At 48.7% G+C, this 13,874-nt stretch overlaps 1 protein-coding gene across 1 annotated transcript in view; it reads left to right on the forward strand.

Annotated features, from left to right (window-relative positions):
- The first annotated feature begins 6,880 nt into the window (after positions 1 to 6,880).
- FAM83A (family with sequence similarity 83 member A) overlaps positions 6,881 to 13,874 on the forward strand; it is a 34,458-nt gene continuing 27,464 nt past the window's right edge. The window contains exon 1 of the mRNA XM_049765751.1: positions 6,881 to 7,363. Within this exon, the coding sequence (XP_049621708.1) occupies positions 6,881 to 7,363 (483 nt within the window). The remainder of the gene's footprint in view (positions 7,364 to 13,874) is intronic.

Raw genomic sequence — 13,874 nt, forward strand, 5'->3', positions numbered from 1 at the left:
AGTGTCAGCAGGGTTGACACTCTGAGACAGAGTCTTTCCTCTTCCCCTTCGCATAGTTCTTACATGCTGTGGGCTGCTCAGATGTGCTGATACGGAGCTCATGCACAGTTGGTGGGATGCTCAGACACATTGATAAAGTGCTTACACATACTTGATTGGGTGCTCAGATGCAATGATACAGTGCTTGCACACATCTAGGTGGGGTGTTCACGGAGAATCACACACTTATGGCATTAGGGGTCACACTCAAAACAGTGGCCAATGTTTAGGATGAAACTCATGCAGGCTAGACCAGTGCTCTAACCAGGTCTTCAGGTGCTAGCTGGTTCTCAATTGTGGGGGCTGTCCAAGTAGGTAACCACACACCTGGATTACCCTCACTTGGCGCCATTAGCATCAAACAGCAACCCAAGGTCATGACCATCAAAAATGTCTCCAGAGGCTAGAGTGATATAGTACAGTGGGTAAGGCACTTGCTTTGCTTGTAGACAGTCCAGGTTCCATCCCTGGCATCTCATATGGTTCCCTGAGCCTGCCAGGAGTGGTTTCTGAGTGCAGAGCCAGGAGTAATCCCTGAGCATTACCAATCCCCCCAAACAAACAAAAAACATAAAACAGGGGCCGAAAAGATAGCATGGAGGTAGGGCGTTTGCCTTGCATACAGAAGGATGGTGGTTCGAATCCGGGCATCCCATATGGTTCCCTGAGCCTGCCAGGAACGATTTCTGAGCATAGAGCCAGGAGTGATCCCTCAGTGCTGCTGGTGTGGCCCACAAACAAACAAACAAAAAAAAAAACAAAACCATAAAGCAAATGTCTCCTAACGTTGCTCTATGTTCTCTGCCCAGGGAGAACCATAGCTCAGATCAGAGGTTCCCAAATCTATCTCCACCTCTTTTGGATGGTTCCAGCTCCCCTTGGGTGGGTAGTTTCATCCATTTTGGGAAACACTGATTTATATCATTAGAAGTCTTTATTTTTATTTAATATTTTATTTGGGGGTCACCTTGGTTTTATACCCAAATGGAGATTTAACTCAGGTTGCCCAGTTGCAAGGCAAGTGTCCTACCGCTGGACCATCTCCCTGCCTAGACCAGGGAATTCTCAAAAAGTCACACCCCACACAGATACTGACAGGAACCCAGTTTCTCATGCTGTCTTCCTTTACCTAGCGGGAAGGAAAGACTGCTCTTCAGGCCACAGGAAAGCAGGTGAACGAGTTTGCTATGACCCACAGTGTCTGAGCTTAACACACTTCGATAAGTATTTCTCAATGCATGAAGGTGTGGCTCATAGCTGACCGCACTTCCTGGGTTAGAAGTGCAATCCCAGCTGGAGGAATTGGGTGTTTTGGTCAGCAAGCTTAGTAATAGAAATGACGACATGGGCCAGAGAGATAGTTCAGTGGACTGGAACACACACACACTGCAGGGAGGCAGCTCAGGGTTTGCCTATGTCATGATCTATACCTCATGATCCCCTGAGCACCACTGGGATTGAACCCCAAGCTGGGAGTAACCCCTGGGCACAGTTGAGAATGAGTCTCCTTTACTGCAAAAAGATGACAGAATTGAGGCCTTGGAGTTGAGGGACAAGTTGATAATAATCATGGGGCAGTTCTGTGACTTTGAGAATAGCCACTTTCTGGGCTGGAGAGATAGTACAGCGGTAGGGCATTTGCCTTGCATACAGTTGACCTGGGAGGGACCCAATTCAATTCCCAGCATCCCATGTGGTCCCCCAGCCTGTAAGGGGTGATTTCTGAGTACAGAGCCAGGAGTAATCCCTGAGCACCACTGGGTGTGGAGCAAAAATCAATCAATAAATAAATAAAGTGTAAAAATCGAGAGAATAGCCACTTTCCCTTTCTAGGCTAGTTGGAGGGTTCACAGTAGATCCACAATTGCTTCTAAGGATCACTGCCATTTGAGCACTGGGCTGAAGAGCCCCAGAGAAAGAGTTCTTTGAACAACTTATTCTATCTGCCAGAAGCACTGGGACAGGGGAGAAAAAGGGTGAAAGCATACTATAAAGTGCCTTTGCTGACTCTTCTGAAGGTTTCAGTGAGAATCTCAGGGTCCCTGTGAGAACAGGCCACTGGGGACAAGAGAAGCTCGCCCCTTCCTCCTCCAAAAGCTCAAGTTAGGACCGTTCCACTTAATGATTATGGTCTGTATAGTCTGTATAGTTCTGTATAGTCAATATTATTGTTGTGTCTGGGTCATACCGGCACTGCCCAGGTGTTACTTCTGGCAGTGCTCACAGGTTCTTATGAGGTGCTTTATGGGATTGATCCTAGGTCAGCCACTGCAAAGTAAGGTGGAGCCCTACTTGTTTAATTCTTTTAATTTTTCTTTTTTTTCTTTTTCTCTTTCTTCTTCCTTCCTTCTCCCTTCCTTTCTTTTCCCTTCCTTCCTTCCTTCCTTCCTTCCTTCCTTCCTTCCTTCCTTCCTTCCTTCCTTCCTTCCTTCCTTCCTTCCTTCCTTCCTTCCTTCCTTCCTTCCTTCCTTCCTTCTTTCTTTCTTTCTTTTGGTTTTTGGGCTACACACAGCTGTGCTCAGGAGTTATTCCTGACTCTGTGCTCAGAAATCGCTCCTGGCAGGCTTAGGGCACCATATGGGATGCTGGGAATCAAACACAAGTCTGTTCTATGTTGGCCACGTGCAAGGCAACACCCTACTGCTGTGCTCTCTCTCTGGCTTGCTCTTCCTTTCTTTCTTTGTTCCTTTCGTTCTTTCTTTGTTTCTTTTGTTCTTTCTTTCCTACTTTCCTTCTCTTTCTTTCTTTCTTTTTTCTCTTTCTTCTTTTTTTCTTTTTCTTCCTTCCTCTTTTCCTCCCTCCCTGCCTTCCTCCCTCCTTTCTTCCCTCCCTCCCTTCCTTCCTTTCTTCCTTCTTTCCTATCTTCCTTCCTTCCTTTCCTCTCCTTTCCTTTCCTTTCTTTTCACAGAAGGAATCCTATAAATAAGTAAAATAGTCCCACACACCATGGATCTTGTCTCTGTATTGGTGGTTTTTCAATTGGTTGTTTATCTCACCCATCCACTCATTTCTTTCCTTCTCTTCTATGCACATCCTGGAACTGGGATTGTTCAGAGAAATTTTCTAAAAGAATGAAGATAAAAAGTGCAGGGACTATGGAAGCCCCTAACTTTTACACTCCCTGCCTGTGTGATCTTGGACAACTTTTCAGCCTCTCTGAACCTCCATTTTCCTCACCTATGAAATCCACTATGAGTGAATGAAATGAGCTCTAGTCCCCTAATAATCCATGTCTCCCTCCACACAGCCTGGCAACAAATTGTAAGATTCAGTGATGGCCAAGAGGAGGAGATGTCAGCTGGATGCCTGGTTCCAGACATGGAGAGTTAGAACTTGGTATTTAATGTAGCAGGTATCTGAGACCCACCAATAGCTTTTGTTTGTTTGTATGTTTTGGGTGGCACACCAGGAAATGCTCAGGGTTACTCCTGGCTTTGTGCTCAGGGGTCATTCCTGGTGATGATCAGAGATATTATGGTCAGACTCAAGTTTGCCATATGTAAGGCAAACACCCTTCTTGCTATACTATCACTCTATCCCACCCCACTGACAACTTTGAACCCTGAAATGAACAGAAGAAATCCTGTAAATTATCACCGAGTCCATCCTCCTCCAAAATCAGGTCCATAGTCTGAGGATCAGACAGAGTGACAAGAATTGGAGCACAGAGAGACACTACAGCACCACAAATAGAGCACTTGCCTTGCTATGCTGACCTTAGTTGGATCCCCAGCACTATCTATGATTTCCCAAGCACTGCCAGGAGTGATCCCTGAGTGCAGAGGCAGGAGTAAGTTCTGAGCACCATCAAGTGTGCTCTCAAACTAAACAAACAATAAAAAATGGAAGCATAAACTGCAGAGACCACAGAGGGGACAAAAGAGAAAGGAAGCTCAAAGGAGATCGTGGGAAAGAGGTTAAGTCAATCTACATAAGTAAGAGTTGGTTGGCAGAAGGCAGAAGAAGGCAGGGAGCTCAGGAGGCAGGGGTGGTGACATTTGCCTTTGTCAACTTTCCCAGCATCCAGGGGAGGGAACAAAGTGAAATCAGGGGAGAGTTGATCAAGGTCACAAATTGGAATCCTTTATGCTCTTCTAAAATGAAGAAATACATCCTTTCTCTCTCTTTTTTTTCAAGTAAAGTAATATATATATATATATATATTGTATATATATAAAGAAGTTTGCTGAGAGAAAAGTGAGGGTCAAAAAAGAGGGAGAATTGGGGCCAGAGAGATAGCTTGGAGGTGGGACATTTGCCTTGCATGCAGAAGGTCGGTGGTTCGAATCCTGGCATCCCATATGGTCCCCTGAGCATAGAGCCAGGAGTTACCCCTGAGAGAGGCCGGGTGTGACCCAAAAAACAAAAAAAACAAAAAAAAAAACACAAAATAAAACAAAAAGAGGGAGAAGTATGTGTTCAAGAGAGAACACAGTCTTCTCCAGTGGGAAAAGGCATGAGTACTTACTCATGTCAGGCTGAGATGAGAGCCAAACTCCAGGGTGGAGGATGAGCCCTAAAACAGTCTCTAAAATTCCTTTTCTCTGGGCCAGAACGATAGCACATCAGGAAGGACATTTGCCTAACACATGGCTGGCCCAGGTTCAACTTCCAGCATCCCATATGGTCCCCCCAGCACCCCAGGAGTGATTCCTGAGTGCAGAGACAGGAGTAACCACTCCAAGATGTGACCCATGGTAAGATGCAAAAATTTTCACACTTTTTTTGGTTTGGTTTTGGGGTCACACCTGGCGGTGCTCAGGAGTTACTCCTGGCTCTGTGCTCAGAAATCACTCCTGGCAGGCTCTGGAGATGAGGGGAATTGAACCAAAGTCCTTCCGGGGTTGGCCAGAAGGTGCAAGGCGAATGTCCTACTGCTCCAGCCCTCCTGCAATTGAGTTTTAAAGCACTGCTCTTCTGCAGGATCAACCACATGGGTTTTGATGCATTAGTCAGGATAGATGCACAGAGTAAGGAGAGACACGTAGCTCTTCCTCTACTCTAGCCACTGAGGACTGCCCCATGCAGGCATGGTTCTCTGAGCAGATGTCAGGGAACTGTTGTGCTTTTTGGTGGTGGTTGGTGGAGAGCACCCTCAGGAGAGCACTGCTCAGCAGACCTTGGGGCCCCTTCTGGCAACTCTCGGTCAAACAGGCTGGTAGGTTAAATGCTGGTACCTGAGAACACAGAATGATTTGGGCTCCAGCAAGGCCACCTTGGAGTTCTTCTGTGGTATAAGAAGCTCTTCTAGGGGCCGGAGTGATAGTGCAGTGGTAGGACATTTACCTTGCATGTGGCTGACCCAGGACAGACCTCGATTCGATCCCTGGTGTCCCACATGGTCCCCCAAGCCAGGAGCAATTTCTGAGCTCATAGCCAGGAGTGACCCCTGAGTGTCACCAGATGTGGCCCAAAATCCAAAATAATAAAAGAGGTTCTTCTAGGCTGCATTCAGCCATACTGGGGGCCCATATGCTGCAGGGATCCAACCAAGGTTGGCTGCAAGCAAAGCAAGCACCTGACCACTATGCTCTCTCTTGAACCCTCAGGGCCTGCTGGGACCCTGTTAACACTCATTATCCATACCTACCACAGTCCCCCATTGCCAGTTCTTCTGGCAGCAGGGCCGACCTGCACCGCTCCCCTAGGGAGGGTGTCCAGGGATGGCCTGAGACTGGTTGACACTGCCCCAAGTGAATGTGGCCCAGAGGCCACTGAAGAACAAACAAGGGTCTATGAAAATGGGTCGATGAGCTCCGCAGTTTTCTCCCTCAGCAGGAAGGCAGACCAGACCAGACCAGAGGTTTGTTGGGGCCTGCCTCTCCAAGTCACACAAAGTTGGGTGGTTTCCATCCACATTCAGAGACTCCAGCAGGTTATAGTCACCAGGTCCTATTTGCATCAGCTTACAGCTCCCTTCCCGCCTCATTCTCCTCTCCATTGTTTTTAGGGGTCACCCTCTCCATTAGCTACACATATTCTGTTCCCTTCTAGCAGAGTCCCATGGAACTCGGGGGTCCCTCTGGAAACATGGACCTGAGAGCTAGAGAGCAACTTGGCTCCATCTCGAGACCCCAAGCTTCCAGCTTCAAGACAGACCCATCCTGTCCCACTGGCTCTGCACTGATACCCTGCACCCACACTCCCATGGGGCAGGCATCTCTGGGGACTCTGCTCAAACACGACTGTGACAAACACAGCACGAGAGGAGAGAGGGAGAGAGAAAGAGCAAAACCTCATCAGAAGAAGGGTGGAACTGTGGGGTGTTCCCCAAGCAAGGAGGAGGAGGATTTAGGGAAAGCTTCTGCCTGGCCAACATCCAGCTCTGCACCCCACACACTTCAGGTCACACTTCCCAGCTCTTCCCTACGGGGGAATTGCATTGACTTTGAACCCCCGTGGTAGTGCTGAGCTTGAGAAAAAGACTCAGGAGGGATCTTAGGTACTGGAACCTGGAGAGCTAGGAAGCAAAGGCCCTCAGGTCTCTGGTAGAATTGTGCAAGCTCTTGGAAAGCCTTGTCCTTGGCCTCCCGCTGCGCTGGGAGGAGAGGAAGTCTCCCAGCCTGTGTGCCAAGGCAGGACCGAGCCGGCCCTCTAGGCCCACAGGCAGGGCGGGTTTCACCCAGAGATAAGCCAACCCTTGGCTGCAGATGACTGAGCCTGCAATGACAAGGACTACAAGGTGCAGGACAGAGGCAGAGCTCAGTTCCTCGGAGCCCTGGGAGCGGTGTGCCTTACTGGGGGAGGCACCCAGCAGCATTTGTCCTCCTCATCTGGACCCCTCACTTTGGACATCAAGAAACACCCCCTTCACCATCTCCTGCCCAGAGCCAGAGTCAGCATGAGCCGGGCCAGGCACCTCGGCAAGATCAGGAAACGTCTGGAAGATGTCAAGAGCCAATGGTGCCGGCCAGCCAGGGTCGACTTCAGTGACAATGAGAGTGTCCGGCTGGCCACAGACGCCCTGTTGGACGGGGGTCCCGAGGCCTACTGTCAGGCACTCATCCAGGAAGGTGAGGTGGACTTTCTGTCGTCAGCAGAGACCCAGTATGTGCAGACACAAGCCAAGGAGCCCACCTGGGTGCTGGAATCCCTCGAAGAACCAGAGTCTGGTGTCAAAGACCCAATGGAGTCCAGCTCCCTGCAGTCGGGGACCTATTTCCCTGCAGCTTCGGAAGGCAGCGAGCCGTCCCTGATGCACTCCTGGGTGGCAGCAGAGAAGCCCTACCTGAGGGAGAAGTCCAGTGCCACTGTGTACTTTCAGACTGACAAGCACAACAACATCAGGGACCTGATCCGTCGCTGTATCACTCGCACCAACCAGGTAGCCATGACTTATGCCTGGGTCTGGGTTGGTGGAAGGAGGCCTTGGGGGACTTAAGTTAAAAGGGTTGTGGCTTCAGGGATCCCTCCAATTGGTCCCTCCCATCAATGCATGCCCCAATCTCTGTGGGACAAAGCTGAGTCTGCACCCTCATAAGTGTGTGTGTGTGTGTGTGTGTGTGAGTGTGTACAAGCATGTGTTGTGTGGTGGGAGGATCAATATAACAAGCTCTCATGCAGAGGTCATTCTTTTTTTTATATATCTTTATTTAAACACATTGATTGCAAACATGATTGTGGTTGGGTTTCAGTCATGTAAAGAACACCCCCCTTCACCAATGCAACGTTCCCATTGGTGATGCGAAAGAGGTCATTTTTTTTAAGGGGGATGAGTGTTGATTTAATTTGTTGAGAGTGGGCCATACCTGGTAGTACTGAAAGTACTCAATCCTTACTCTTGGGTCTGCCCTCAGGGACCATTCCCATTGGCTCAGGAGACCATCTGGGGTACTGGGTTAGCTGCATGTAAGGCAAACTCTGCCCACTGTACCATCTCTTTGTCTCTTTGGCCCAGGACGTGTGTGTGTGTGTGTGTGTGTGTGTGTGTGTGTGTGTGTGTGTGTGATGTGCCTATTAACAATTACATTTTTTTTTCATTTCCATGTGTTGAGTTTCTAAGACATTTATAGAGCTGACACTTGCCCATTTTCCTTTGTACATTCTTTTTTTTTTTTTTTTCTTGTTTGGGAGCCACATCCAGCAGTTCTCGGGAGTTACTCCTGGCTCTGTGCTCAGAAATTGCTCGTGGCAGGCTCAAGGGACCATATGGGATTCCAGGAATCAAACCTAGGTCAGCAATATGCAAGGCAAATACCCTTCCTGTTGTTCTATCACTCTGGCCCAACCTGTGTACATTCTTATATAAGACCATAGTGCTTGTTAAAAGTTTTCATCTCATCTTCTCCTTCTCTGTATATCACTTCTCCATCATATGAGCAAGCTGAAAAATAGGTGGGTCCATGAGGGTATGAAGTAAGAGGGAGAGGAAAGGACTGGCAAAGGGGGGCTCCCAGCCCCAAAGAGGCAGCCCCAGCTGGATGCCAGCAGAGCCCACCGCCTTCCCTATTAAGAGTAACTGGAAATTCTTTTTTTGTTTTGTTTTGTTTTGTTATGGTTTTGGGTCACACCTAGCAGCGCTCAGGGGTTACTGCTAGCTCCAAGCTCAGAAATAGCTCCTGGCATGTTCGGGAGACCATATGGGATGCCGGGAGTCGAACCACCATCCTTCTGCATGCAAGGCAAACACCCTACCTTCATGCTGTCTCTCTGGCCCGAGTAACTGGAAATTCTTCCTTTTAGGAGCAATCTTCTGATGGTTCAGTGTTTGCTTAAACTTCTCACATGCTGCCCAGGTCAAAGGAAGGGCATGTACTGGCTTCCGGGCTGGGAAAAGAGAGAAGCCTAGGTGGATTCTGTTTACCAGCTCTAACCTGACCATCTCCCAGGTACACCTGCTCCCTAGCTTCAGGCAAGAAAGTAAAGCTAGCGTCCCTAGGGACAGGCCTGGGAGGTGACAAGCTCTGTGTTCAGCTGGAGATCTGAGTCCTTCGGATGTCAAGGGAGCTGGACAATCTCCTGCAGTGTGGCACCCTGGCTGCCTGTCTCGCCCATATGTCAGTTCCTATCAGGCACTGTCATAGAGACACGTTCTCAGAAACAGCCCGGCTGCATGAGAAGCCAGTGCCCCACCCATTGTTACCTTATCCACTTCATTTTCCATGCTCCCTCCCTGTCTCTGTTCACCCACAGCCTCTCTATCCCCAGTGGCTTTTTTTTTCTGGAGCCTTGCACACAGTGTGTAACTCAGGAGAGGATTTAATCAAAAACATGAGGACGAGAGTGGATGATTTGCAAGCAAGTGACTCCAATTTGACCCCAGCACAACATGGTCCCCCAAAGCAGCACAGGAGCAATTTTCAAGGAGTAGTTCCAGAGTACCTGACTGGATGTGCCCCTCACCTCTTAAACATAAACATAACCAAAAATGTCCATGAGCAGGGACAGAGAGATTGTTCAAAAGACTGGAGCACAGGTGTTGCCTGGAGGAGATCAGGAATAGACCCCAGCCTGGCATGTCCCTACCAACAAGCAGAGAGTAGCCCCTGGAAAACATGAGTATAGTTCAGAAAGCAAACAAAAGAGAAGAAAAAAAACAAACAAACAGGAAACCATGAGCTCCAAGGGGTCTGGAAGGTGTGTCAACTTTTTCAAGATTTTGACCAATGAGTTCAAGGTCCGGATGAATTTAAATCCTGGGCTGTCACATGTGTTCAGATACTTGGGGTACCCCTCCTCTAAGGGATCCCTCATAAAACGAGCCTGGAAGATGGCTTGGTGGCCTCAAACGTTGCCCCCAAACCTTGCAAGGCTGTGAGGTCAAAGTCCAGTGTCACCTGCACTCATGGAGATGCCCCCGACAGCTCTGTAATTAGGGTCTGCATCAAGAAAGGCCCTGGTGGGGATGGAGTCATAGCACAGTGGGTAGAGCATTTGCCTTGCATGCAGCCAACCCAGGTTCAATCCCTGGCATCCTATATGGTCCCCGAGCTTGCCAGAAGTGATTTATTTTTGTTTTGTTTGTTTTGGTTTGGTTTGGTTTCACATCCAGTGATACTCAGGGGTTACTCCTGGCTATCCGCTCAGAAATCACTCCTGGCTTGGGGGACCATATGGGATCCCAAGGGATCAAACCACGGTCCATCCTAGGTTAGTGCATGTAAGGCAAACATCCTACCGCCTGCCACCGCTCTGGCCCCATGGAGTGATTTTTGAACACAGAACCAGGAGCACCACCGTATGTGGCCCAAAAAACACAAAAGAAGAAGAAAAGAACATGTCTCAATGGCCTAGAGAGTTCCCAGGACAAGTTTGAGGTCTTAAATTTAATCCTGGTGTAACTTGCATACTCAGGGCCCCTGTGGTCCAGAATTCCTGGGGAGAAAAATAAAAAGCTCAATGTCAGTTTGTTCCTTTCTAGCTCTTCTTCTAAGTGTAATAAAACAAACCATTTTAGAGATGAGAGAGTCCTTTGTTTTTCAAAGATGGTAGATTTCTTGGGCCATGGCCTTGCATGTATCCAACCCTAGTTTTATTGCCACAGAGCACTGCTGGCTCTGATTCAAAATACCCCCCCCCAAAAAAAAAAAGAATGAGAGCTTCAAAGATTCCTTAGAATCCACTCTTGAGGGGTTTAGGGGTTGCTCTTGATGATTTTCAGCCACGTGGTCACATGGTTTGGGCTACACAACAGAACACTGCTCAGGCTCTGCAAAGCTGGGTGCATCAGGGGCACCCCAGGAACAATCCTGGTGCAAAGTCCCTGCAGGCAATCCAGGAGAGGACCCTGGGAGAATCTGCTCACGTCAGCACCAGGAGGTATTCTCTTCCTGAGAATACCTCCCCTCTAGCTGCCTGCCTTGAGGAAGTCAAAAAGCAGATTGGTCAGTCTGTAGCTGGAAGTGAACTTAGTGACTATCGCAGGCTTCACAGAAGAGGTGGCCCTGAGTTGAGCCTCAAAGGCTGAGTAAGAGTTTGCTAGGCAGGATTGGAACAGAAAGAGGGAGTGCCAAACGCCCCAAATGCCAAGAGCAAGACATACGAAAGAGACGGGCCCTCTCAAGCCCCTGTTCTTCCCTGATAATGAATTCATTCCTCCCTCTCTCTTTCTTAATATCATTTAAAGGAAAAGAGGTGTGTGGCTAGGGGAAGAAACCGTGTACCCAGGGTAGCCTGGAGATTCTTAGCAGGTTCCACTAAATGTCTCTCTGGAGCCATAGCACAGTGGGTAGGGCACTTGCCTTGCAGGTGGCCAGCCATGGTTGGATCCCTGGCATCCCATACAGTCAGCCCCCAAGCACTGCTACCAGGAGTCATTCCTGAGTGCAGAGCCAGGAGTTACTGCTAAGCACTGCCAGGTATGACCCCAAAATTAAAAACAACATCAATAACAAAACAACAAAACCAGCATGGCAGATGACTCAAAAACAAAACAAGCATTTTTTTTGGGCCACACCCAGCGGTGCTCAGGGATTACTCCTGGCTGTCAGCTCAGAAATAGCTCCTGGCAGGCACAGGGGATCATATGGGACACTGGGATTCAAACCAACCACCTTTGGTCCTGGATCGGCTGCTTTCAAGGCAAACACCACTGTGCTATCTCTCTGGGCCCACAAAACAAGCATTTTAAAAAGAGGAGTTTCTCACTGCTTAGACCCTGACCTTAAGGGCACTTATGAAAGTAGAAGTTGGCTTGGAGTTATAGCCAGGCGTTGGGTTCCTGCAAGGGAGTAGCTAACTAGCCCAGGGTGAGGGTGGGGTAGACTCTCAGAAAACACAGAGAGCTACAAATATAATTTATGTTGTCTCCCCTGGAGCCTCGGACCCCCAGGGTCTGCAGGGCATTTCTCTCCTTTCCAGCCCCAGTAAGTGGGAAGAGGGACCACCCTCAGAACCCTCATAGAGATGAGCGCCTGCAGCAGACGAGGCAACTGGTGGGAGTCAGAGATGTTCGCACAACTGCTAACTAGTCCCACCGTCCAAATACAATCAGTACAAGTATTTTTCATCAGAATCTTTATTAGTGCTCCCATGGAATAGATTTTATATTATTTTAACTAACACTGGCCATTTAAAAAAAATGGGGGGGGGGCAGGACAGGTATGCCGGCCTGCAGCTTCAGTTTATTCGTGGTCGTGGAAAGGGTCTGCACCTGTGAAAGAAATGAGTGGAAAAAAGGGGACCACCAAGGATTCTGATTATGGCGTTGATTTATTTTTGAAATGCCATGACTTATATAGTTTTTACACAAAGGGAGGAGGGGAAAATGCAAACATTTGTCAAGCATGCGGTTCAAAAGGTTTGGCATGTGTCTGTTAATTTGATACAAGTTTCTTGAGGAACATTCCTATTATCACACCAAATGCTCTATCTATAGGTCTGAGTTTCCTGAGCCAGAAGAGTGTGACCTTCTGGTTCTTTTTATCTGAGTCAACTCATGGCCAGTTGGCACGTACACAATGTATAGCTCAACTAAAGGACAGGCCTGTTCGAAAATGGCAGTTTGCTATAAGATGGCCGTGCTTATGCCAAGACTGTGAGGGAGAATCTGGCTCCCTACAGACAGGCATGCCCTGTGATGCTCAGGGCTTACTCCTGGCTCTGCATTCAGAGATTGGGACTCAGGGGGGAAGGGAAACCATATGGGGTGCCAGGAATAGATTGATATGTGCAAGGCAAGGGCCCTACCCACAGTACTATTGCTCTAGCCCATAGCTAACCTCAATAGACAGCTAGATGGGCAGGAGAGATAGCACAGCAGTAGGGTGTTTTTGCCTTGCATGAGGCAGACCCAGGACAAATCTGAATTCTATTCCTGGCATTCCATATGGTCCCCCAAACCTGCCAGAAATGATTTCTGATCACAGAGCCAGGAGTAATCCCTGAGCACTCGCAGGTGTGGTCCATTAAAAAATGGAAAGAAGGAAGGAAGGAAGGAAGGAAGGAAGAAGGAAGGAAGGAAGGAAGGAAGGAAGGAAGGAAGGAAGGAAGGAAGGAAGGAAGGAAGGAAGGAAGGAAGGAAGGAAGGAAGAGAGGGAGGGAGGGAGGAAGGAAGGAAGGAAGGAAGGGAGAAAGGAAGGTAGGAAGGAAGGAAGAAAGGAAGGAAGGAAGGAAGGAAGGAAGGAAGGAAGGAAGGAAGGAAGGAAGGGAGGGAGGGAGGGAGGGAGGGAAGGAGGGAGGGAAGAGAGGGAGGGAGGGAGGAAGAAATGGAGTGAGGAAGGGAGGAAGGGAGGGATGAAGGGAGGGAGGGAGGGAGGGAAGAGAGGGAGGGAGGGAGGGGTCCCTTCTCCAGAATGGGGGTTCCACACACTCAGATATTTGTTGCTTTGGAACAACAGAATATCTGTGCTGGAGCTCAGAGGTTCAAACTCTAGGCACTAGCTGAGCCGTACTTCGGGGAAGACCTGAGGCAAGGGCACTTCCTTCCTGTCCCCGTCTTGGTGTGGCCAAGCATTTCCTAGGCTGTGATGGCCTCCCTCAGTCTCTGCCACCTCCTCCTCACAGACTTTCCCTTAATGCCAGAAGCTCTCTCTTTGGATGTCCCTCCTAAGGCTATGTGTCCAGTAAGGGAAAAAAAAACCAACTAAGAGAAAATAAAATAGTAGGAGGCTGGAAATGTAGTACAGAAGGTAAGGCACTTGCCTTGCACATGGCTGGACTGTTATAATCTCAGCATCCCATATGGTCCCCCAATCCCCACCAAGAATGATCCCTGAGCACAGACCCAGGAGTAAGCCCTGAGCACTGCCAAGTACAGGCTCCCAAAACTAAGAGAATCAGATAAAATAATAGTTTTACGTCAGGTCTCACAGTTGGAAATTAGGGAGCACCAAATCAAGTGTCAACCTCTCTGAACCTTTTCTTAAGATGACTTGTGTGTGGGCCCGGGGAGATAG

Source organism: Suncus etruscus, chromosome 19 (assembly GCF_024139225.1).
Source record: "Suncus etruscus isolate mSunEtr1 chromosome 19, mSunEtr1.pri.cur, whole genome shotgun sequence".
NCBI lineage: Eukaryota > Metazoa > Chordata > Mammalia > Eulipotyphla > Soricidae > Suncus > Suncus etruscus.